Consider the following 25,849-nt stretch of genomic DNA (forward strand, 5'->3'; position numbering starts at 1 on the left):
TGTAGTCGTGTACAGACTTTTATGAAGAATTCTATGGACTTAAATCCTTGACTTTTCCCTCATGGGGTTGTGTTTTTTTTTTTAATATCTCAGCAAGAATCGAATGGATCGCTGTTTGGGAGAAACATCATCTCCGATAATGAAGATGTTTTGCAAATACAGTGGTGAGAGCACTGTAACATGCCAATCTGTCTAGGACCAAATGAGGTAACACAATGGTCATTGACCCTATGACCCGCTGATGAATTTATATCAGAACTCTGGCATTTACACTAGTATGAACCGGATGTCTGTGGCGACATACTCGCAAAATATTACAAGCCACACACAGTGACACGTGTTCCATCAATCATCAGTTATTTTTAATAGAGCTTACATAACAGACACACTTTTCAACTTACTTGTGTGCAAACCACTGTACAGCTTTTCCTCTGCTAGAATTGCAAGTACACATTACTGTAGCTAAGAAAAACAAAGAAAAGACCAATAGGGATGATGCACTGCCCCATGCGACACTGTTTGGATCTCAGAAGTTTAAAAAAAAAAAAAAAAACATACCTGCAATTACTGCTTATTGCCACAGGTGCCACCAAAGAGAACAAAATCTTTGAGATTTCCAGTTACAGTTTCACAGAAGCACTACTGGCTTTACACTCCTAAATCAGGGTTGTGCATCCTTGTTTTTTCTTATCATCTTTATCTTTCTAACAAAAATTTAATTTATTTTCTACAGAGATGCAATCGTGTCAGTGAAATTTATGTGAGCCTTTTGCACCATGAATAATTGACAGTAGGCCTCTGATCACATATTTTCAAGTGAAACAGTAGCCGTGTGGATTATTGTGTAACTGATCTCCTTTTACATGGCTACAGAAAGGAATGTGGGGTTAATAGTTTTCCTAGTCAGCTCTCCTTCCTTCGGTCGTGCCACTTTTGCATACATGTTCCGCCTGCATGTGGCAACGCAGACTGATCCGGTAAACACCAGGGAAACCTTCAGCTGACTTGAATCCACAGGAGGAGCTGGAGTGAGAGATGATAAAAAAATATATATATTCAAGCTCTTTTCCATATCTGGTCCTTCTGGCTTCTGTCACAAGACCCAGCAGCTGTATCTGCTCTGAGAAAATGTGCTCTTGACAACAACAGGGACAGCTTCAGGACTTCTTCATTACAATAGAGAAAAGGCCGCTGGTGGTGCAGAACAAACGGCAAATCAGACAGGATAGCTGTGTGATTTCATGCTTGTACGTAAAGTGGCTCTCTTTATTCTGCGTGTATTCAAAGGACATCTGCTGCACAGAAAGCGTTGCTTGTTGCACTGTACACCAACTCCTGTTTGCATTATGTGAGACAAAAAACTAATTCTCAACAACTCAAATGAAGTAATTAAAGAGTTAAGTAATTAAAGTTGAAGCTCTGGGGTTTTAAGCAGGCATAGGAGACCTATGAAAAACATTTTTTCCCGTGCGGCTTTTTTGTTTTGTTTTTCAGACAATCGCGTGGAGAATGTGCTTTGTTCACACTCCCTATTCAGAAGTGGCTGGAGAAATGTATTGGTGGAAAGCATGTCAGCGCCAGATAGAAAGATTTGTGAGCTGTTAAATGAATTATAAGACTAGAATGAGTTAGAGGGGTTATGGAGGTTTCCAAAAAAACATTTTTTAAACTTTTAAAAGTCATAGAAGGCAGAAAAAATCTCCAAAAATGCAATTAAACCACTGCAAAGTTACCAGTGAGTGCAACAGGATTGAAAACTGGCATAAGAATTATATTAAAAGTTAAACAGAAAGGTGAGAGTAATATAATTTACTTTAAAAACAAATGAATCGTGCTTAAAGCTGATTATTGGAATATTAATGACTAGTCAGTGGTTTGCTTTTGATACAGGACAAGCGTTTTGTTTTTATCTTCGTGTCATGATGTGTTGCTGGGAGGAGTGTGTGGGGGAGAAAGAGAGGGAGAGAGAGAGAGGGAGGGAGAGCCGGCGGGTGAAGTGAGGGGGGAGGCGCAGTGTTTGGAGCATTTGCTCGGGCGTTCGCTCACTCGAAAGTTTTAATGGAAACGTGCGCGCTCGCCGCACTACTTTAGACACTTTTCTCTCACTCTTCGAGGGGTTCCGAAAAGTTTTCTGAAACTTTCTGCTCGCTTCGGCGTCTTTCTCAACCCCCCCTTCCCCGGTGTGAGGCTTGGTTTATGCCCGGTCACGGATCCGTGCGGTGCGGTCTTGTGGAGCAGCGAGGGAACAGCCCGCTCGGGAGTTTTCAGACGGATTGACCGGTGGTGGGTCGAACACAGGCCGCTTTTCTTTCTTTTCTCGTGTCATTTTTTGGGCGGGGGTTTAATTATCTGCATCCACTTGTGCTGGGAGTTTTCGCGAACATGTCAGGAAGCAATTTACGCACCAAACTTCGAATCGTGCCAAGCAATGCTGGAGCGTTTCACCGGTGCGTCAAGGGCAACCTTTTCTAGATCAGCCTTTTGGCACCGACACCTCGCTCACTGCTGGCGATCACGTCCCAGCCTGCGGGTTTGGGTTCGAGCTTTTGCACCAGACTGGTCTGACTGTAAACAACATTTCCTCGCGTTATGGAGGGTGAGCAGGGGACCGGTGCGCCCTCCGAGGAGCCCCGGGCAGAGAGCGCTGCTGCGTCCGACAGTTTCTCCCAACTGTGGACGGACGTCATGGGGATGCTGGTGAGTTTGTTTTGGGGGGGAGGGGTGCTATGGTCGCAGACTGACATCACAGGCTCACAACTAACTGAGATTTGTAATCCTCAAAGTTGACACTGATTTGCAGAGTGAGTTGGCCAACCAGTTGGTGCATGCAAATCATGCATCCAGACAACACTTAAAAGGCTCCACATTCACATCCAGCAGCACTTGCAGTGTTGGGTTCAGGTGTGTGTGGTTGTAGGCTGCTAGTGATGAGCTCATGAGTTAGTTGGACCTCAGACAGGAGTGGAATTAAAGAATGGTAGGTTGTGCACTGAATTTTGATTGTTTTTGTGTGCTGGCATGTTTGTTTTACTTCCTGACTGTGTTATTTCCTTTTGGAGGCCAGGTAAGCTTTACTGCAAGGCCAAAGACTCAGAGGTGACACGATGATACCAGTATTCTACATTAAATAGTCAGTGTTGATTCTTTAAGATGCTTAAGCTGAAATCTTGGGGATATATTCTGGTTTTCAGAAGGAGAAAGGCACCATTTTTACAAATTTACATACAAATAACGTCATTTAAGAGTGATTTCCAGTAGTGTTTCTGCTCACATTGATCATAAGTCAGATTTTGCATCCTGTATTCTTTGCGGTCTGTTGTTATCTCCCTCCAGATGCAGCCAGATTTGGCATATTTTACATGTTTGTGCCTGCAAATGCTTTAGAGATGCTGTATATTCTAAGATTTCTGCAACACTTGCGCTTCTGCTTTACAGAAAGTGATTGATCTGCTGACCAAATGCATAGCAGCCACTTCCAGTCTGTGTAAAGACAGAGGTGTTGATTTGGTTTAGTCTGGAGCTGAAGTTGTGAATAGTGTGGAAATGCAGCATTGTGTGTGTGTGTGTGTGTGTGTGTGTGTGTGTGTGCGTGCATGGGGGAGGTGGAGCTGTTGTCCTGCCCCTCTGACACTAGGTGGGAGACCTGGCCCTCAGCCAGGCAATTTATCCAGATTTATTGCTCCAGAGGCAAATGTCCGCAAGGCTGTGCTCATCTTTGTTGTTCTTTTTCTCCACTTGAACTGAAACACACACGAGCAAAAAGTTCTTTTGCTCCGAACAAACTCAACTGTAGTATTTTGCCATCAGAACCATATATTAAATGTATTCACAGGTTGATAACATACATAAAAGCAGGATATCTTAGCATAAATGAATGTGAAAATGTTTTTTTTTCTTGTTGTTGACATCAGCTTCTCCAGGCTTTGACTAACCATTAATTTAAGTAACTAAGCTTCCTGCCAATAAACATTACAAAGCTCTCTCTAAAGTTGTTTCAAAATCATTACTCCTCCTGCCAGCAGACATGGCGAAGTCTCGCATTATTTCAAAATCTCCAACCTCGGCTTTTTGTTGGAATGTTGCTCCGTGTACTGTGTCACGTTACAAGTTTATGTCTTGAGTCTTTGGTTCAGATGAGCTGTGACCGTCTTATTTTCCCTGCAACACTACACTAGAAATATTAGAAGCGCACAAGTATGGAACTCGAGCGGCCTCCTCGGCTGCTTGAGAGTCTTTAGCTGGTTCAGCGGGTCAGTTCTTCACACTGCGACTAACTGGTTTAACAAGCGTGGTTGTGCATAATTTTCAGCCAGTTGCTTCCCTGTGAAAGTAAATGAACATCTGGTGATCACCAAAGCAGAAATTGTAAAATGTAATAGATTTTGACAACTTGTTTTCATTTATCAGCATTTCTGAAGCTTCTTACCAGACTGCATTTCCAATTTGTTTAGAAATATGCGAAATCTTGACAAAGTCGCCCTTTATGGTGAACTTTATGTGAACAATTTGCTCGTATCTTTGAGCACATTGTGAGATCCTGAGCACAATGAAGACCATATCTCTGCTATATCTCTATATAACCGCTAACCGCTGCACTGTGACTTTCAATGGCTTTTGTTTTGCTTGGGAGCCTACAAAGGAATGGCCTTTATGTTTGGGTTTGCTCCAGTCCTGTTGACCCAACTTAGCTCACTGTTACGAATGTGTTTGTTCTCGACTCCCCACACGTGAGAACAGGCCTGCGTACTTTTACGGACGTCCTGATAAAGATCTGGTTGCTTACTGTGAGCTGTCTTCTGCTGATTGCTGTATGTTTCTGGAGAACTGCTCTTAATTTTCAAGTGACGGCTCACATATAGCCCACAGCAAAGAGTTTGTTCGCTCTTTTAAAGCAAGTTTTCATAATGTTTTGACTGTACTTCAAAGGCTACTTGGGTCTGCAGTATTTTTCGGAGGGCCCCCGGTCCCTGAGGTTAACCATACACAGCATACGTGTGGAGGAATGTGTTTAATAAGAATACCTTAGAAAGCCAGTCATTTATTTGTGGTTTAAGCCGAGTAACGAGCCCTTGAACTAATTAAGAGTCAAAGGCAGTTTAGGACAGTATGGCGCAGGAGCTCTAAGTGGTTGGATTTACAGATGTTTGAATGGGACTTTGCTCCTAGTCTCAGCCCACTTATGGAGCGACGAGGGTTCTTTCCTCACATCTTAATTTTCTTTATTGAATGTTATTGAGCCACCATAAAACTGCCTGACTTTAAACGGCAAATTCTGCCTCAGCATTATGTTTTTTTGACTTCAAGATCTCTGAGATAATCTAGATTCCAGTTCCTCTCGGTTACATCCCATTTGGCCAATGTTCTTTTGAGTGTGTGGGATTAAGTTTTAACCGGAATAACTGCTATTTTTCTCAATAAATTGCAAAAGAGAGACCAAGCAAAGATTACCACATGCCTTCTAGCAGTCTCCAAGTTTTGATCACTAACCTGGACAGCTGACAATCACTCATAACTACCGCTTTGCTCCTCTCGAGAAACTTTCCCTGCTTTTTGCTTGAGAGGTCATCGCTAGCCGAGGCCTTGTGGAAATATTTTACTTGCCTGCAGGGACTCCCTCTCTTTTTGAAGAGAGTTTTGTGGTGTTTTGCACAGCGTGGGTGGGAGCTTGTCCATTTGGAAAACACTGATTATGTAGGAGACGGTGCTTCATCTCTAAACCGAAGGATCCGGTGCTGCTCTGGAGACATGATTATTGATTGTGTCTGGGAAGCATATTGTTAGATGATGTGGTCCCTATGTACATCCACCCACGTAGCACTTCATACATAGTGGCAGCATATGCCTCACTGTTTGCCTGCCAAGCACTGGTTAGATAGGCCACTTTGTGTCTTTGCCAATAATGTTCCAACTCAGTCTATAATGGCCTAATTTTTTTTTCTCTGTTGCCCAGCCCAGTCTGCTCACTTCTCCTTTGCTCCCCCTCCCTGACCAGTCTCATTATTGAGGTCACACAGAGATCTGGCAGGTTTCCTCTGCTGGGATGGCAAAGCACTGTTCTGCTCAAGCCACGGATATCCTGAGGAAGCTCCCTGAAAAGAGTGAGCCGCGGCCCTTGCCCTTACCCTCCTCAACAGTCTTCCACCGGTGGCTCCTAAAGCCAATACCACAGAATTTAGTCAGACGTCCTCTGGCTCGAGGTCTTCTGTGGAATTCTCCACTGCAGTACCTTTAACAGTTTTTTCAGATTTGCTGTAGCTGGGTGATACAACATGGCACATGAGGAACTTTTCTACCCTTCCTCATGTGTCTTTTCCAGATGTCTCATCTGGTTTGTCTTTCTTTGTCTGGTCTATATCCTCATTTTGGTTGGCAGTTGAGTGTTGCTACTGTAGTAGTCCGGGAAGAAATAAGTGGTGCAGTTGATCTTTGTTGTTGCATGAGCCTGAGGAACTGGATGGGTAGAGTTGAGGGTGGAGTAGGACTGATTACTCACTATTGCTGCTATGATGCTTGTACTGTTTGACAGACGATCCACTTTAGTCTTGTTGGGTTTAAGGTGGCGCATCCATGATTAAAGCTTGTGGTTGACTTCTAAACAAAACATTAGCACAATGGAACACAGCACAAGCCAGTTGGTGGCAATTTCAACCTGCCACTCCTGTCCTGGGATTACGTAGCAAGTGAAATCGATCACACTACTGATGTTCTAACATTACATCAGATGCATGGCTCTATTGTAAACTGCTGTCATTGTTCTTTCCCCTAGAGAACGAGTAGTCACAAGGCTATCCTTGTAACAATAGTTACTGCTATGTACACTACCATTCAACCCCTGCGCAACTCAGCCCCAGTATGATGCACGAAGGCATGTGAGCCCAAAGGATAGAGGAGGACGTACTGCAGCTGTTTTGTACTGTTTGTCTTTACAGTTAGTAAACAAGCACATTTGTTGAGACTCTTTGCAAAAAGATGTGGAAAACATGAGTCGAGGGTAACCTGATTGAGAGATTAACTTGGCGTCTTGGCAGTGATTCTTAGGCATGCAAGGAGACCCAAGTTATCAGTGCTTTGCATGCTGGTTGTGGAATTTTTAATAACTTTACAAGAGATATCTTCAGTGGAGTGACTTAAGTTGTGAATGGGAGCTTTATAAATAAACTTGAATACAGTGCCATTCAGATATTCTTCCATTTTTGTCATGAAGAAATGATCAATTCAGTATTATAGAGTAGCTCTTTTACCAACTTATTGTATGAAATGTAAAGTAAACACAGCAGTGGAATTGTTAAAACTACATGATTTATTCACTAAAGAATTGAAAAGGTATACAAAAACATCATGGCAATGCTTGTTACTTGAATAAAATAACTGTTCAGACTTACACTGTGCCATTTTTAGCTCAATCTAGCTGCCTGGAGTTGTTTTTTAGTCCTCAGTTATCACAGTTACCTTGAATGAACTGATTAACTTAGTGAAGAAAACAGATTTGTACAAGGTCTGTGAGAAGTCTGTGGATTCTCGGGGTTGTGTATGTTACCACAATAGCTGATTTGTATATAATCATTATAACCCACAGACTTGTCGGTAATGAACGAGTCAAAACATGCTGAACACATGTTATTTATTTTATTTATGCTGAATGTTTGGATGAAAGGGCCACAGATTTCATTCAGGCAGTTGAGGGCCAATCTTTGGGCGAAGTACATACAACAACAGTGATGCTTTCAATCAGTGCAACTACTGGAGCCGGTGGAGTTTTAATATGATATGGAATGGGGTGGAGCGGCGTGTTAAACCGATCGAGATGAAGCCTATTTGTGTGGTTGTTACCGACAAATAAAAATATACAACACAGGCTCTGTAATTAGCAGAATGGAAATATAATAAGCCTTGCCTCTTGATTAAAGTGATGCTGCTTTGTATTAATTTACTGAATTCTTAAGAGACAAACGTGTTTGTCAGTAAGAATGCAAGGAATGCCATGACCACAATTGACCAGAGCCTCCTGGGCCTTCATGCTGCGTCCGTTCTCACATGTGCGGCTTTTTGCTAACACATGCACCACATGCTCTTGTATTCCAAAGCTGCTTATGTGGATGACGAGATGTGAGGGATTATACTTTTTATGTCTGGCTGGGATGTTCATCGTCTCTATTCTCTGAAATGTTGAAATGAATAGTGTATAAATCACTCTGTAATGTTTCAGTAGCAGTCATATGACACATGACTGAAACAGTGATCTAATGTTTTGCAGTTAGGGTTTGGATGCAGCATGGTGGCCGCTAACACAGTGGTTACTTTTACACAGTGTCTTCTGCAGCAGTACGCATTTCTCTGAATGTTTTCTGTTTTGAGTCCTTGGAACAGAAGTTGCATGTAGCAGTTTTGTGCAGTTAGATGTGACATATTTCATATGCAGACTGGGAATAGGCATCTTGATGGAACTGACACAGATGACACATGCACGCTCTTCACTGCGAATACACACAAAGTCAATCGCACGTACTCATATGGGTGTTGTTTTCTTGCTAAGCTATTGTTGCTATTGTTCGAGTCAAAATAGGGAGTTGGCCTCCCTCACATACAGGGTGGAGTTGCTGTTACATCACCTACATCAGCATTAGTTTCTATTTCAAACATGCATGAAACAAGCTGTTTTTAAACTTTAGTATACTTAATTTATAAAGCAGTTTTATAGGGATATTTTTGGAGTGATTTGTTTGATTTACTGTCACACACAGACTCTTCTAGCTCAGATAAGTTATGGGGAATTTAACACCCATCCATAGAATCTCTTAAACATGAAGGTTTTTGTTCCCACACTCCAGATGTTTTATTCTTCTCCACAGCTGTTGTAGTCCATAACCCACAAACTCTGCCTGATTTCTGAACTGGATTCGTCAGCTCTTCCACCTTTCACTCCCACGATGACAGAATCTTTCTGAAACACTTGTTCATGTGCTGACACACGTCTTCAGAAAACAGTTGGTTTACCTTTCTTAACTCGCTGCCTCGCCCGCTCCGATTCACCTAAAGGTGTTTTTTTCTTTCATGTGCACCACTTCCAGAGCACACGGATAACAGAGCGTATGAAGTGTCACTTTACAAGGTGCTGGTGGAGGTGTGGTGAGAGGGTCAGCTGTGCCGAAGGCCCATGAGCTAATCCCACTGGAGAATTGGAGGAATCCCAGTTATCCACGCACACACATGAATGTTTGCGCACACGTGGACGAGTTCTGTCACAGCGTGTTTGAGAAACGCGAAACACATGCGGAGTTACCTGTCCGCAGCTGAGGATCCTGCTGGGCAGAAGAATGGCGGAACTTTATAAACCACCTCTTCTACTGTGCCTCAAATAATCCATCACTGTTTGCACTTGCTGTAGACTCCAATCACTCAGGAGTTTGTGTAATCTGAGAACAGGTTTCTTGTCATCTCGGATGCGGCGGATTGATTTACACAGTCTTGGTATGTGGTTGGTGATTAAAACATTTCTGTAATGAGAGCGTGCTTTCAGTCGATGTGAGGAATGAAGGGGAGAGCATGTGTCTGCTCGGGGAGTGTTCCTCTGGGATTCTCAGTCATCTCAAACCATATGTCTGGCCAGAACAGGATTTCTCAAGTAAAGAGGGGTGGGAGGACAGATAACAGCCAGCCAAACTCAACTTTTGAGACAAAACACGTGTGTTCTTCAGTCACGTCGCACTCATCGCCTAATTAATAAACCAGCGTTGCATAACTCCGTCCTCCGAATTGCGGCGTTTTATGATTGGCTCGCCTCAGTTTGTTTTGGTCCGATGTTTTTGAGATCCCCTTGCATGCATGTGTGTGCATGCTAATGTGCGTTCTCCCTGACTAGACAGCCATCTCTGAAGAAGGCCCTATGCCCCCGAGTGTGTGTTTGTGTGTGGCGCTCTTACTCACACTCACAGTGATCCATTCATTTGTGGCCTGGCACCCAGATAGGGAGTCCGGTTGAGAAAGACTGAGAGAGAGAGACTGTTCGGACCCTGCACAGTGACTCAATGCTAGCTGTCTGCCTGGCACAGATTAGATCAACACTGATGAATATTCAGCAGTCGGCCATCACCGGCAGAATGGCCTACATTTTCACCGAGACCAGAGATGGTAGTTGGTCTTCTCTCCCACGTTGCAGCAAAAGCCATCGCTTTATGTCCTGCAAAAATCTCATTTCAGGGAGCAAAATATGGGTTTGGTGTTTTTAGTTAGCTGGATAATGGTGTTACGTAAAAGCAACTGATTCCATCTAATTTCATAAACTTGATTCATGATACAAGCTACTTATGTTGACAGATGGCATTCAGTAAATTGTTTTCATAAATTCCAAGTTTCAATTCGCTAAGGATTGTTGTTTTCTGTTAGGTAAGGTCTTTACTGTTTGGAGCAAAGCTTCCTCTCTCAATCCCAAACACGTCTTCTGCACAAAGGCAGGAACTGCGCTGATCTAAACTACAGCCAGCCGGAAAAACGTGTTTGGTTTGGAGTTTGGTGAATGTGTGAGGAGCTAAAAGGGCATCCTTGATATGAGCCGCGATGGAGACAAAACCCAGGAACAAACCAGGAGCTTGCCAGAGACACTGAATGGGAGCTGATAAGGGTGAATAAATGGCCCTAATATACAGCCATTTTTACTGAGGAGGTATTTATAGGTTGGTCTGTTTGTATGGGATGTGTCAGCAGAATGGTGAATGGCAACAGCATGCTTCTCCTAACACAGTTTTTCTCAGTTTGCACTGGTTGAAACTTTGAATTTGGTTGTACAGCCCAGAAAAACAGTGTTCACATAATGAATGTAGTGCAAAAAATTGTAAAAAATAGTTTGCATCAACTGTTAAACCAACAAAATATTAAATTTGTCATATCTGTGTAGGTAAATTGTGGTCAGTTATGTTTGTATCCCGGTGATTTCCAAGAAATGCCAAGTTCACCAAAATATGTGGCTGTCAATTTAGTAGATGTTTTGTATATGTTGCTAATTCTAAGTGTATAGAATGCTGATTTTACATAGCTCTGCTTGGAATAAATGGTGAGGATGGGAGGGGATGTCCATGTCATACAGTACATTAACTAGATTAGACTTTTTCCTTGTGTAATGCGTTGGTGGGATGCTGTAAAGTGAAAGCAAATGATTGCATGTTTGTGCCTAACAAGGAGCGATTGACTCAGGAAGGGAATTTATTGTTTTTGTAAGTAGACCTAAGTATGTTTTGGGGTTTTCTTTTGCAGTGTTTTATGAAAAAACATTGACTCATAAATTGTGGAAATTGAGTTTTGCAATGATGGCGTTTCTTCTGCACTTTCATTTCACAGTATGTTAGCTTCCGCCTTGCTAAACTGCCCTCTCTTCTCTGTTTCAGGATGGTTCTCTGGGCAACATAGATGACCTTGCCCAGGAGTACTCTGAGTACTATAACACCTGCTTCAGTGACGTCAGTGATCGCATGGAGGAACTTCGCAAACGGCGAGTCTCCCAGGAGCTTGACATGGTAAATAACTGCCTCTGCACTCACCAAAACACTGCTTAAGGGATGTGATTTGAACTAAAACAACTATCACTGTCCTCAGCTTGCATGCCTTCATCTTCTTTTTAGGACAGTCTCATAGCTTTATTGGGTTAATTTGCTCAACCTTGGCCAACAACCGGACAAGGAAAAACAGTGACAGAAAGAACCTGAATGTGTGCCAATGTGTAAGACTTTCCGCAAAGGCAGTGTGTCTTTTCTGGATTTGAATGCGGTGGTGTTCTGGATGTCTTAGAGGGGAGTTTGGGGGCTTTTTTCATGAGGATGTAGGGTAGTGGGGAACCCCTTTTGGTTGCCAAGCTGCAAGCAAACGTATGGTGGAATGCTGCTGGTGCTGCTACAGAGGACTTAGCTTTCTGCAGCACACAACTGAGTAGGTCCACATGCATGCAAGAGCAGCTATAGAGTCTAATGCTAACTTCATAATTCCCCATGACTGGATAGATTTGAACCCTTAGAAATTGTCACTTTGGCAAATAAAAAATGCAACGAGGTCACTTTTCTTTTTCTTCGCATAGCTGTAGCCCTACAGCCTCGATCTGCTAGAAGGTAAAATATCCAACATAGATAACATTAGGTAGTTGAGTGTCACATTTATGACAGTGCTGCCTGGCAAAATAATAATTCATCGACATTTTTTGCAGCCTCAGCTTTACCCATTTTAGCCCTCGTCCAGTTTTACTCTCCTCATAGATTTCTCTGTTATTACATGTCTCCATTTTATTAGGAGGCCTCTTCTGCTTGAAAGCAGCCATGTGGTTTTGGTTGGGTTGACAGGTGTGGCTTGGATGAATGGCTGATTTATTGTGCTCTTCCTTTTTAATGACTTCAGACATCCTGTTCTCACAGCTTTCAGGAGAGGAACTGGAAAGCAAAGAAGATCATAGCTTGGGATATGCAGACACATATTGCATGTGATCATAGGTTAAGTGCTCTCTCTGTGTGGCTGCAGACTTTCATCTATCTTTTTTCATCAAGTGACTTTTCCCGTACCTTTCGGGAAGGCCTCATCCCGAGGACATAAAACAGGGGAAAAGGAAGCAATCGAGGCAGATTTTTTAGCAGCACCCTGTCGAAGAAGAGAGAAAAAGAGCTGACTGGGGGCTGAGCCTGAAGCCCAGTTCAAGGATGTGAATAGAGGAAGAAGAAGAAGGGAGAGGGAGAGGAGAATGTGAGAGCCTGCAGCTGTCCTGCCACACAGCAAAGTTTGGCAGCGAAATATAGGGGAAGAGAAGAAAAATACTTGAAGGAAGGAATATAGGTCAGACAACACCTTATTGAGAGCTCGCAAAAGTGCATTATCAACCCACACAGTATGGATTGCACTCTACCTTGCATTCCGGTACAGTCATTTTCTAAAATTAGTTTTGTTCAAGTCTGGAGCAGGCTTTTCTCTACCCATCTTTCGAGGATAAGACAAAACTCATCCTCCTAGACAGTGTTGTTAGGAGGCATTGTGAAGGTAATGCACAAAACATGAAGAGAGACAGAACACAAGAGACTTGCAGACAGCGAAGTGGACACCCAGTTAGAAAGAGTCATGAATGACTGTTCTATATCCTGTGAAGTGCGTCCAGAAAGCGGTGGCTGCTAGCCAGCTTCATGCAGCCCATTCCCTCAGGACTAATAGCAGATGGTTAGAGAAGGTCATGGTGTTCTAGACTCCTGTTAATGAAGAGACATTTCTTAAATGGCACTCTTGAAGGACACGGCATTTAGGGAAAGACCTGAACGGGTACAGGAGGGCGGTAAAGTAATCACCTTAAAACCGTCTCTTCAGTGATTGTTTTTGTCCCTATACCAGATTTATTGGTCAGTTCTGTTTTTATGACTGGTAACTTAATGTTTTTACATCTCTAATACTGAATCCTTAGGATACAAAAACTCTGATCAGTAGGCCGGCAACTTTGAAGGCAAAGATCACTTAAGCATTGAACTTTCTTGGTCTTCACACTCAAACTGCAATGGAAGGCTGAAGTCAAGATAGAAGCCCAAAGTTTAAGATACTAAGACTGCCTTACTCAAAGTCCTCATATTTTCTGCTGAGCGTATTTGCTGACCTCGTATTTATTGATTTGCTTTTGGAAAATTCCCACAAGAAAGCCCCAATGTCTGTAGTTCAGCTGTAGTCACCACCAAAAGAAGAAGCCCTCTTATTTAGGTTTCTGTTCTCCAAAATGTTCTCAAGTGGACTCTCAGTCTAACTTTCTTTATGATTGGAACCGTTTGGTTTCCTTTTTGGTTTTTCTTCAATTTTTTCTTGAGAAATGTAGCATTTATGTTCACTGGTGTGATGCATCATTGAGCTTATGAGGGAGCATCTGAGTTAATGCAGTGATAGCTGTCTCTGTTGCGGTAAAACATGGAGGCTCTCTATTAGGAGCTGATAACGGAGGCTGTCTCTGAGATGACTATCGATGCACCTACTTCCTGCTTGGTCTCCGCTCCGTTGTTTCTATACATCTGAATGTTAGTTTTATGAGTTGCCAGGCCACAAAGGGTTAAATAAACATCCCCTTTGGGAATGGGGATATGGATTAGAGGTGATGCACAGCTTCCCAGGACTCTTATGGAACACAGTATGGATGGCATGCATGAGGATTATTTCTGGAAGTGACAGGAAGTACTGAAACAGTGTTCAGCAGCTTAAATAAAAAGGGTTGTTGTAAGTCACAGGTCAGTGAAAGGTCAGGTCAAATGGTAAAGGGTAGCTTTTTTTCCTGACATTCAACTGCAAAACAAGTGACATTTATGTGATGTTTTCATGCATTTGTTATATCTGCAATACTTAACCAAAGCCACAAATTGTAGATAATTTGTGTACAGCTGATTCTTATAAGCACAGAGCTGTGAATTTCAGGACTGTTTTCTTTTCAGGCCTCTGTTTTGTGTGATTGCTATCTATATGTTTACCATAACTGAGTTTATCATGTTTTTTGTTCAGTTTCATTGGCCTTGTTAGCTCTTATCTTATCAATGAGTTTCTTCGGAGATTTCCTTTTTGAAATTGAGCCACGTTTTTAATATGTCAAGTAAAGTTTCTGTCCTGCCTGTTATTCATGTGTTACTCGCCTCAAACATTCACTTTTACAAAGTTCAGAAAGTGAAGAAAAATGGTTTTAACTAATCAACAGATGAGTTTATTAAAGTAAAGACTATAATGTTCTTTCGCACAAGAGGTTATATTGCGCAAAATTTGAATTTAAAGTGAGGTAACACACTTCATTAGATCTGTATTTAGTTTTTTGGCACATTTGGCTGCCATCTTTTCTTCTGTACCAAGAGAATTGGACTAGTTCTTTTATATTATGCCTGTAAGCATCAACAGAGCTGCTCTGCTCAGTGTCAGTGCGACCTACTGAAGGTGAAAACATGCTAAAACATGGACATATACGCTCGAAGAGGGATCCCTCAGACATGCAGTGACTGGCTGTTGGGGAGAATAATCATGTGTAGGCATGGAGACAACCATCAAACAAGATATTATCATCTCTTCCTAACCACGGTGATAGATTGGATATAAATCAAGGTTTTGGAATGTGTGGTTGCGGGGCAAACCTTTTAACACATTTGTACACGCTGTAAACCATAATGAGACATTGCAGCAGCATCTGTGGTAATTTTGTTTGAGGGTAATTTCAAGTTGTGAATAAACAACGAAGCCTTTCGGATGAAATCCTTTGATGCTTTAGCAGAAAATCCTCCAGTTGTTGGTCTCACAGTTGACTTCATAATTGAGACACTTTTAACACAAAAAACGGCTCTGCTGGTGTCACATTGATGTGTTAGCCTCAGGACCGCGCTGTAATTGTTTTCTAGCTGAGCAACTTGACAGTTGGAGGTCAAGACTGTTTAGTTTTTGCCATGAGGTGAGGAACAGTGCGATTAATGCTTTAATGCCTGCATGAAGTTCATTCGTCTAAGTGGGTCAGTTCAGCTGGGTTAGAACTACAGTGCAAAAGAAAGAATTCCTCTGCTTATTTGTCCTCTCTACCTCCAGCTTTTTCGCCTGGAAACGTAGAAAGTCAACAGGCTCAAACAGCGCCGTTGTTGCTGTAAGATTACTTTCAAAAGAACTTGGCGTGGCTCCCTTATTGGCGTAACCCCTGCGGACGGCAAGTGGTATATTTATAATTTTACTTTCTGATTTATTTGTCAGTATTGGGATCGCGGCGCTGTCATTGGAATTTGTAATAACTCTGGTATTTGTCTTGAAATACCAAAACAATGATGATCCTCAAGGCTTAGGAATGCTCCACACTGGAAAAATATGCCGGCCTGTGCTGCAAGTACGCATTTATACACACACACTCAAGGAACCTTGAAAGGAAGAGGATGGAGGAGTGCGTTGATGGTTTTCTGTTTTGAAATACATGCAGGCACGCAGCAGTTCAGAGGTAGCACGGCAGACTTGGGTTTATCGTGGCCATTATGGCCATGAATTTCCTGCTTTTGTGTCTGAGATTTAAATACCGTCTCATACTTGCGTGGAGCTTCCAAATGAGCCGGTTCTGCAGGCTTGCATCGTGCCATACTGGTCCCGCTGCTGACGTCTTTTTTTAGGCCCGCACCCGGCTTTCCAGTTAGGTGCCTGTCCCTCCACATGCCTACCTAGCAACCTCAAACTCACCACCCAGATTCACCCAGCCAGCCATGCCAGTTGGCATACCTCTACTAAGCCACCTGGTGTCTCTCCTTTTCGCTGCATATCCGCCCACTTCTTCTGCCTGTGAGGTTGGCAGCAACTTGACTGTGGTGGGAATGACTTTGGTGGGCTTCGCAGTCATGTTTAGAAGAAACGTCGGCTGTTCGACGCTGTATTTCTGCCCTTTTTCCCTGTCATTAACAGAATCTGTTGCTGCTGCAGCAAAGCAGAACCTGGCTGTAGGTTCTGGGTTAATGATGGAAAGGAATGTGTTGTGTGGAATTACAGCAACTCTTCAGAACTGTGTGTGTATGTTAGGATTTAGTCAATTCAGAGGCTAGTTTCCCAGTCCCTGCAGACATCGTGATCCTCATTAGTGGGAGTTCTTCTTTTTCTCTCTTTTTATTTTAACTCAATTCAGTCACGCTTAAGCAATCAAGAGTCTTGGATTTGCATCACACTTGCATGGATACACACACACACACACACACATGTACAGGGTGAACTGTGCACAAACAACCCCTGTGGACATCTGGAGGGAAAACATAAGCACATTCACACGCATACATGCCAGTTTTGGGTAAGTAGAGCAGCATCTGAAGATGAGGCTGCTAAGTTCATGTAAAGGATAGCACGGCCCCTCTGGGAGTGGGCTGCGAGATCCAAGCTTCACACACTCATAGACACCCCCACTCAAAAACATATTGATTTGGTATTCTCTTTCAAAAACTGTGTCAGTCGAGCTGGCAACTTCTTCACCGTTCTTTTTATGCTTCTCTACCAGCAAAGCCCGCGTCTGAAAGAAACAAGAGTGCACCTTTTTGGAAGCCTTTACATGAATTTTCATTTCCCATCACACGCTGTGACAAATTAATCTCTCAGATCTGCATTGAAAAGTGGAAAGGATGTTAGGTTTTCTTTGCTTTTCACCGATCTTCTCCTCCTCTCAGTCGCTCTCACCATGTCAGAGACGGCATAAAGGGAAGCTGAAGATGAGTAGGAGGAACAGAGAGCCGCTTTGTGTCTTTCAGGGGCTTCTGTGTGTGGAAGTGGAGGCGAGATGGGTGTAGGTGCTCTTCAGTCTGGCTTTATGTCTGTGGTCGCACGTACAGTATGCGGCGGCGTCATGGTCTCCATCTGGCTGTGTATTTTTGTGCGTATCTATGTGTGGCATGTTTGTTAGGCAGCAGGGCGACAATGTGTTTTAAAATAGTTTTTACAACTACTTGGCAGTGTGCCTGTACCACCAGTGAGTCTGGCATATCTCTTCTTATGCTGCAACCCGGGGAAGCCATCAGAGAGGATCTGATAGCAAAACCAGTCTGCCGCTACCTTTGTGAAAGTATTTGGGATTGTGCGTGTGCAGAGCACATTGTGAGTGCGTGATGTTCTCAATGTTGCTCACAATGCACTTGTTTAAACAGAACTGGCAAAGCTGTGCTTGTTTAAGGGATGGATGTGTTGTTTCTTTGCCTCATGTAAGCTCTACCTTTGTATGCAGGCAAACAATCCTTCCTGAGATTTCCCCTATAGCCTGGCAAGTTAAAGCAGAAGTTTTAATGACCTCAGACTAGTACCTGCTCTCTAACTTATGGGAATCACCATATTCCCTGGGATGGACAAATTTTTAAAAGGCTCTTCCGACATGGCTTGATTTACTTCACTGAGGAACTTCAGAAAACATGCCTCTGTCTGCTTGATCACAGTAGCAGACAAACAGACAAATGGCCAGCAGGACTTGTTGTTCTAAACCGAATGTCGCAGATGAACCCAGCCAGACTGTCTCGCTAGCATCTTTACAGTCTGCCCTGAGTGACTGCTGTTGTGATAAGTGTAGGGTTCAGGCTAATTTAGAGGCTTTCAGCCACCTCCTCAGTTTAGGTCCACTACTCATTTGACTCCCAGGCACCAGGCTCTTAAAGAGCTCTTAAAGCTGGTTATGTCACTTCTGACTAAATCACTTACTCATGCGTAGAAGGTGACAGCGTGGAACAATTGTACTCCCTTCCTATAAAGCCCATTTAAAGAAGGAAAAAAGGTTAAACTAAAGGTCACCCTGATTTGGCAGCATGACACACTAACTGGAGGAAGCCCTCCTCATTGAGCTTCCTGTTACTGTTATCCTACAATCTAATATCTGGGTGTGGAGATATTGGATGATGCACATTTCTCAAAAGCAACTCATTTCCTATTCCTGCTCTCCATTTATTTGGGGAAACCCTGGATTCCATTTGTCATTTCTTAGTGGCAGCAGCACAAAGAGCCGCTTAATTGTTTTTAGAAATCCAGCCACCTAGAGGCCTTTAAACTTTTACCACCGAACTAACCTACTTTACTGATAACAGCTCCATTATCCAAGCATATTGACCCTGCAGTGAGATAACCAGGTGAAATGCCACCTGAGCTGTCAAGTTGATAAACTTGAAACTTTAGCTTTAACCTGATGCTCAGATCAGTGATGGTTTCAGCCACAGCAAGAAACCAAGAACATGATTAATTGGAGTTTGTGTTCCTTGAAATCTTTGACATCATAGTTGAATTGACAGGATTTTTGCACATTACAAAAATAGAAATGTGTTACCAGCATCTGCATCATGATATGTTGACTGAAATTCATGGTCATAAGCTGGTAAAATAATAACAGTCAGACAGAAAGTAGAAGCAGGAACTTGTCTTTGGTTATGTTGCTGTCTGGAACCAGATGAATCTCACCAAAAGAGCAGCACAAAATATGGGAAACCGAAGACGTCATTGCACTAAACTAAACCATCTGTCTGACTTATAATTTCTACAGCTTTATTCCCATCTCTTACATCATTTGCATACTCCCAAACCTGTCATACATATGCATTATTTTCAAAAACTGCTTTAATGTCCCCTGATACTTTGTGTAGTTTGTCTGCTTATAATGTTTTTATATTATCTGATTTTAGCTCTGAGAAACACTGTACATTTGTTTTCCACAAATATTTTTGAAGTCACGGTTTACATGTTCTGACTTTGCCTCCTTGTGCTAGTGAACAATAATCGAGACAAATAATGCGGGATTTGGGTTATCCTTGCTTACCCTCCAGTTCATGTCAGATGGAGTTGATAGCACACAGAGAAAATTCGCATATTTTTCATTGTGCAATGAGCAGGAGCAAGATGTTAACCTCAGATGTCTGGCTTAAAATCTTGTCACTACCATGAAGTAAACTGCTGATCCTATCTGTGATTGTGCTCCCTAAAAGTTAACAGTAAAAGTGGTAAAACTATGCAAGTGTGGGTTCAGGGAGTTTCAGGTTTTCTCGTCCTTGACAGTTCAAAAACACACCACAAAAAAAAAAAATAACTGCACAGTCAGCCACCCCTCAAGGCTGTTTGCTGGCGTTAAATATTACATGCTGCAAGTTCAAATCTGAATCTGAGTTGCAGACTTGCTGCGATTGTCTCCATGTCTGTCTGTAGAAGCATTTGATTTGGGATACATCTGTATTTGGATATGTACACCTGCATCGGACATTTGTACGAGCAACCAGCCTTGTAGTGAAAACAACCCCGACAGACATCGTGGGCTATAGGAGCTCAGCAACATTTGTGCAGAGAGGTTAAAAACTGTGCCAGTTTATACTGTTGTTGTGCGGCTTCTTTGTGGACAAAGCTCAGCCAAGTCTGGGTATCGGGTTTTCATATATGCCTTTTTTCCCACGTGTGCTGCCAGTGCTAGTCCATTATGGTATGTTGTGTTCTAATCCTGTGAGGCAAACCAGCAGGTGTTTGCCTTGAGTAGAGGGAGGTTCACACTAACGTCACTGTAAACACACTGTGGAATTCAGGGAGCCAGTTACGTAGCTGCTTTTATCATGTCTTCTTATGATAGGGAAGCCAACTGCTCAGGGGTATTCAGTCGGATTTTATTAACGCATACTGGAAGTCGACATTTGTATGCCTTTTATTTGATACAAAGACAAAGAAAGAGCAGGAGAATGACACGCAGCAAATGATCCCTAACTGGAAATCGAACCCGGAGCCCACTTCGCCCAGCGTTGGCAACCGTATAGCATGCAGCAAAACCACTTAGATATCAGGTGTTCTGAAACAAGTACTGCAAGTTTGGGTGCCTGAGGCGAGTGTTGACTTGTTAATGGGTGGGTCGACAGTGTGCACACACGTGCTTGTGTTTGTTTTCACTAATACGAAGGTGTGACTGAACCTGACTGGAGGACGTCTTTCCCACGAGGGAGTTGTGAAACAGTCCCTGCAGTGTTTCTGTAGTCAACTGTCCTTTCACTTCTTATTTTGCCTTTCTGTTCTTGTCAGTTTTGTTCTTGAAGTTCAAATGCCCCGGTAATATGAACCGATTCATCTTAGATGTTGACACTTGACACTTTTCTCTCTTGCAATTTTCCAGGAGAAACAGGATCCAAGCAGCACCTCTCTGCAGCTCCGTAATGAGATCCAGGTAGGCAGAGACACAACCTGCACGAAACAATTGAAACTGCACCAAAGTAACACTTGTATCTTCACCTTGTCAGTTTTACACAAGCTTCACTTATCAATGTGACACCTGTCTTTTTTTTCTTTCCCCAGGAATCTTTAGGCTTCAGCAGTGAGGTGTCCACTCCTGAAACAGACAGAAAGTATGTTTTTTTTCCCCCTGCTTGGGTTTCAATATGTGTGTCTGTTGCATGTCCAAACAATGTGCAGTGCAGCGTGTCTCTGGATCGCATCAACTCGTACATGCCTGCAGACAAAATCATGGATCACACTTAGGCTTTCTTCATGTCCGCAGCTGAAGATGGAGAGAGGCAATTAGAAATACACAAACCTCCACACGCAGCTCTTGTGAATGATAGATATGTTGTCTGAGAGCTTGTACAAATGGTAACTGACCTTGCCCTTAGGGGACAAACGGACGTCTCCTCAGGTGGGAAACCCTTGTGTATGTGTGCTGTTGTGCAAGTGACCAGTGCAGCTGCAGCTAACCTCAGTTGTAGTTCTACTTTTCACACATGAAAACATTGATTCACTCAGACAGGCAGACTTGTACAAGTCTGTTCCAGCATATTGTAACGGTAAATGAAGAGTGTTTCATCGGCGTAGGCAGGGATTTTCTTCAAAAATGTCAAATATGCTATCAAAGCAAAGCTTCAGTAGTGACAATAATATGCATTTCATTAAACATCATACAGCAGTGTGTCAGATTACCATGTAATTTGTGGTTGCACTGTAATCAACTTTGGTCTCGCTACGCAGAGAGCTTTTTTCTTTCAAGAGTTAGATGAAATGCCACTCATATTTCTTCCAGTAGTGTCATCCAAAACAGTAGTCACTATGTAACACATGTATGCCTTCTTTTCTAGTACATTACGCATTCTTTGTGTACATTTGTAAAGCAAAATATCTGATTAAGTTGAGAAAACATTACTTTTTTTAGGAGAGTGTAAAGTTAGTCAGCAGCCTACATTCATAGACATTACAAAGATGACGTAGTTGGTCTTCTAAGCTCCGTTGCTCACATCCCTGCTGTGCCTAAAGGAAACCCAGTGACGGCTTCCTTTCGGCTGACCTGCTCAGCTCAGCAGCCCTCCTCTGTTCTCGGGCCCGTCTGTGCTTCCTTCCTGCCTTTGTGTCCTGCCAGGGGTAAAAGGGGGGAAGACAGAGCGAGGCGATGGCCAAAAGATTACAGCGAAAGAGCATGAACGAAAGAGCAGGATGGAACCAGGCGTGGGTGGGGTTCCTTTTCACTGGTTCCTGTAATCCAAACGCATGTGTGTGTATGTGTACGTTTTTTTGCACACCACTGTGTTTTCAGTGCATGGGTTTTTTTTTTCTCCACTGTTGCCCCGACATGAGATCACTGTTACACAATGTTACACGCATTTAAAGCAATCCAAATTGGTCGGCGAAACAGCTCTATGAATGCCCGACTGTCAAACAGAATTAGATTCACGTGAGTTGCACACGTTTGGCCTCTTTACAGGCACGTTTGTTTGCTCTCTGCTAAGCGAGACCAAAGTTCAGGAATATATTCTAATGTTTCCACATGACAAGATGACTACTGAAAGTTTCATTGCATAACCAATGAAAAAATATCCTTATTGCAGTTAAAGGAGAGATTAAATGAGGAATTGAGAGTCCTACGTCAACACTTTTTTCCAATACCAAAAGGCTAACAGATCACTTTTATTTTTCGTCTCCTTAAATTTTGTGTTTATTTCTGACTGTCACCCCTATGTGACCCCCAGTCGGATTGTCATGTTCACGTGATGACCACGTGTGACAGAGGAAGTGCATACCACAGACATGATCTCTTTTCCCAGGGCTGTATATGTTGCTCAGACAAACTCTGAGGGTGATGGGAACCAGATGCCAAATTTTCGAATGACGCCTCTCTGCTGTTGGAGAGAGAGAGGCCCCTTACTGTACTATACGCTTCTTCTGTCAGTCTGGTTTCTTTCTGTCTTTTGTGTTCCATATGTTTTCTCTCAGATCAACCTTTCTCTTAAACATTCGGGCTTTGCCTCGCCTTGAGCCTTCAGTTAATCTCTAATGAAACCACTTTATATTCAACCTCATTTTCTTTCTTTCTTCCTACTAAATCCCAAGCTCTGTTTCTGGTGTGGAAGTTAGATATGAAGAACCTTATTTCTCACATCCAACTCCTTACAAACATCTTTTATGGTAATCTGTCCTTTTCAGTCTTGTCAGTTGTGTAGCCTATTGTCCGCCTTGAACTGAATGGCTTCCAGGTAGAGTGATTTATCATGTGCAGGTAAACCGATAGACAAGCTTCATCCATTCCTCAGTCACATTCCTCACATCACCCACAAAATCCACATAGTCTACATTTGCACATTTGGACGTGGATACCCCGTCACCACCTGGGTCAGTATATAATTGCAGAACTTTTTGTTGTTGACAGGTATCATAGTTGACATTTTTGCTGTTTTTGGGCCTAAAATCAACATGGCCGCCTACAACCAAACACCACATGGCATTTTTACAGAAAGATTCTTATAAATATTATATATACAATTGAGTAAAATTGAAAGTTATTTCTAAAGATATTGTAGTAAACCTGTTGACATGTGATGAATCCACACTTGACTGAAACACTCCTTTATATTAATTAACTAAGAAAGAGGAGCAAAAGCATACTTTGGAGTCTGGCCAGTCTTTTCTTCAGGAGGAAATGACATCATGTGGAGCAGGTCATGTGATCTGGAATTAACACACTTCCTTCAGAGGTGTTTTTGTTGAAAGTGATTTTTTGGACACAGATACAATTTGTTATTTTCCATATAAAATTTGATATATTGCCAAAAAATAAATATCTGTCATGATTATCTAAACTTAATAAAAAGAACACAATCGAAACAATTTTTGAATAAGCTCATTTTATTATTGTTTAACTAATTAGAAGGTGGTTGTTTTTAAATTTTGATGGTTATTTAGTTGACATTTTAGTGATATCCAGTCATTTTTTATTAATAAGTGATTGTTTCCATAATAGATAATTGTGGAATTTGTAAAGACATGATCATAATAACTTGAAAAAACATTAGTTTTTTTTTTTTGTTTGTTTTTTTTAACATTTTATAAAAATGTATGCAAGATATATGCTGTGGACTTCAAAAGTCCCTCAATTATATATTGACCCAGCTCTCTGCAGGACAGTAGCAGCCAGCGGAGATTACCCAGACGTCTTACAGAGGCCTTCCCACCCCTCCATCTATGTGTCTGTGACTTTGTTGGCAAAACCTGGGCATAGCTCCCATACTGCCTGGTATGCGAGTGTTGGTGACAGAGTTCTCTCAGGAGGCCGAAGGGTTCGAGCCGGGGTCTTCCTGTTTTGGAATGTGATTGATTAGTGGGTATTGTTGCAGCTAGCTTATCAGCAGAGGTAAATGGATCTTGATGAAAGTATACATGTGCACAGACATGAGATACAAATAGTTGATTATTGGCTCCAGCAGGGAACTTGAACACTTACAGGCAGCTGTGCTACTGCAAAACCCCGCTTATGCAATAATCAGATGGATTTGTGAGCTGTGCCATGTGAAGAATCTGTTCAAAACAACAGCACCAATGTTGGAAAACTAAAGCGCCTCGCCAGCATATTCACCATTTATGGCTGCAGCCCTCATGGAACTACTGAACATAGTAGACCGTGGGCATAAAATGCACTCAGTTTTAAGTGCCTTCAAAAATATGTGTTACATCTGTGTTCTACCTGGCTGCTGATTTTCTAATTTCTTGCGATGTGAGCTTCTGCCTTCCACTTTATATGACCTCTGTGACCAGTGATCCCTGAAGAGGTCGCCTCTCTGCGCTTCCTGCCACCGCCACATTGTCACCTTTCATTGTTTCCACAAGAACACTGGGGATCACTTTGCTCCAGGTGGCCAGCCTTGTAACCACACAAGAACACAGTCGCTGTCCGCAAATACATGTGTGCATTGTTGTAATGTCTGTTGAATGCAGTAACAAATGGCAGCGTGAAGCAAACATGGAGGCTGTTACGCACCCGTCTATGGGGAAGGTGCGTAGCATAATGTTTGTTTTTAAAAAAAAAAAAATAAGGTGGAATATTTTCCCAGTCCCCAAAAATGATGAACAGTTTGTAGAAAAATTACAAAAAGGTTTATTTACACTATTTACAAATAAAAGAGGCCACCACATGGGCTATTCATTCAAGGGAAAAAAAACAAACAAAATAATTGGATACAAACTAAAGAGGCATTATAGCACTCAAACAAAAGGTCCTATCCAACAAAACCACAACTTCTACAAAAATAAACCTTAGTCTAACAAACAAAAACACACTATCTTAATCTAACCAAAAAACACAGGTATCATGGCAAAAGTTTGGAGTCTGGGAAAAAAAACAACGGGTGCTGCTGTCAGAGAGGCTCCCATCATCACTGCCGGCCACCAAGATTTAAAATGGTTTACAGCCAATCAGCGCTGGGTCCGCCTTGCCACCAATCAGCTCCTGCACACAAAGATCCACAAAGACAGAACACCCACTACCAACCAACAGGACGAAACAGACCCCAAGGACGAAACTAAGATCTACAAACAACACAGAACACCCACTCCCAGACAAAACAACATTTCAAAACTACAAACACAACATTACCAAAATACGGCCACAGCCGTAACAGAGGCGCTCAGATGTTTGTGCAAATCTTGTTCTGGGTTGGTTTGTCACCGGAGCTGCACACAGGATGGGATCTAGGAAAGGTTCTCTGTTACCTTTTCCACATTTGGATGTTTCTCTGGTTGTCCATATGTCCATATATTTGCAACCTCTTCATAACTTATAAGATTATTCACGGTATTACATCTCTGCAGATGTGCCATATGTTTCAAAGCCCTTTTTCCATCACATGAACAGCACTCACAGCTTTTCATTAATGCTTTTCACCCCTGCTAGGTAAAGTGCTGTCAAATATGAGCAAACTTAAAATTCACTCCTAGCTTTAATGGAATCAGTCCGTGGTTGCTTCTCTCACCTTAGATCCTCTAACATTTGTAGCACTTTACGTCTCACAATGCAGAGGTATCATGGGGAGCAACTTTCACCCATCCTGCACAGGCTCAGGCAAAGTTAGCGTACTGTATTTTCTATAATTCCCTAGTTAGCTTCTTACGCTCATGAGACATAAAGCCG

General features: G+C 42.4%; 1 protein-coding gene across 6 annotated transcripts in view; it reads left to right on the top strand.

The window, feature by feature from the left end:
• sash1a (SAM and SH3 domain containing 1a) overlaps positions 1 to 25,849 on the top strand; it is a 183,232-nt gene that overhangs the window by 123,936 nt on the left and 33,447 nt on the right. For 4 of the 6 annotated variants that reach the window (XM_023272393.3, XM_023272395.3, XM_023272396.3 and 1 more), the window contains exons 2-4: positions 11,379 to 11,507; positions 20,582 to 20,632; positions 20,761 to 20,810. In XM_023272393.3, coding sequence (XP_023128161.2) covers positions 11,379 to 11,507; positions 20,582 to 20,632; positions 20,761 to 20,810 — 230 coding nt within the window. Of the gene's footprint in view, positions 1 to 2,006; positions 2,698 to 2,894; positions 2,978 to 11,378; positions 11,508 to 20,581; positions 20,633 to 20,760; positions 20,811 to 25,849 lie in introns of those variants that run through there. The other 2 variants (XM_023272397.3, XM_055015807.1) reach the window with 2 other exon arrangements.

Source organism: Amphiprion ocellaris, chromosome 12 (assembly GCF_022539595.1).
Source record: "Amphiprion ocellaris isolate individual 3 ecotype Okinawa chromosome 12, ASM2253959v1, whole genome shotgun sequence".
Lineage (NCBI taxonomy): Eukaryota > Metazoa > Chordata > Actinopteri > Pomacentridae > Amphiprion > Amphiprion ocellaris.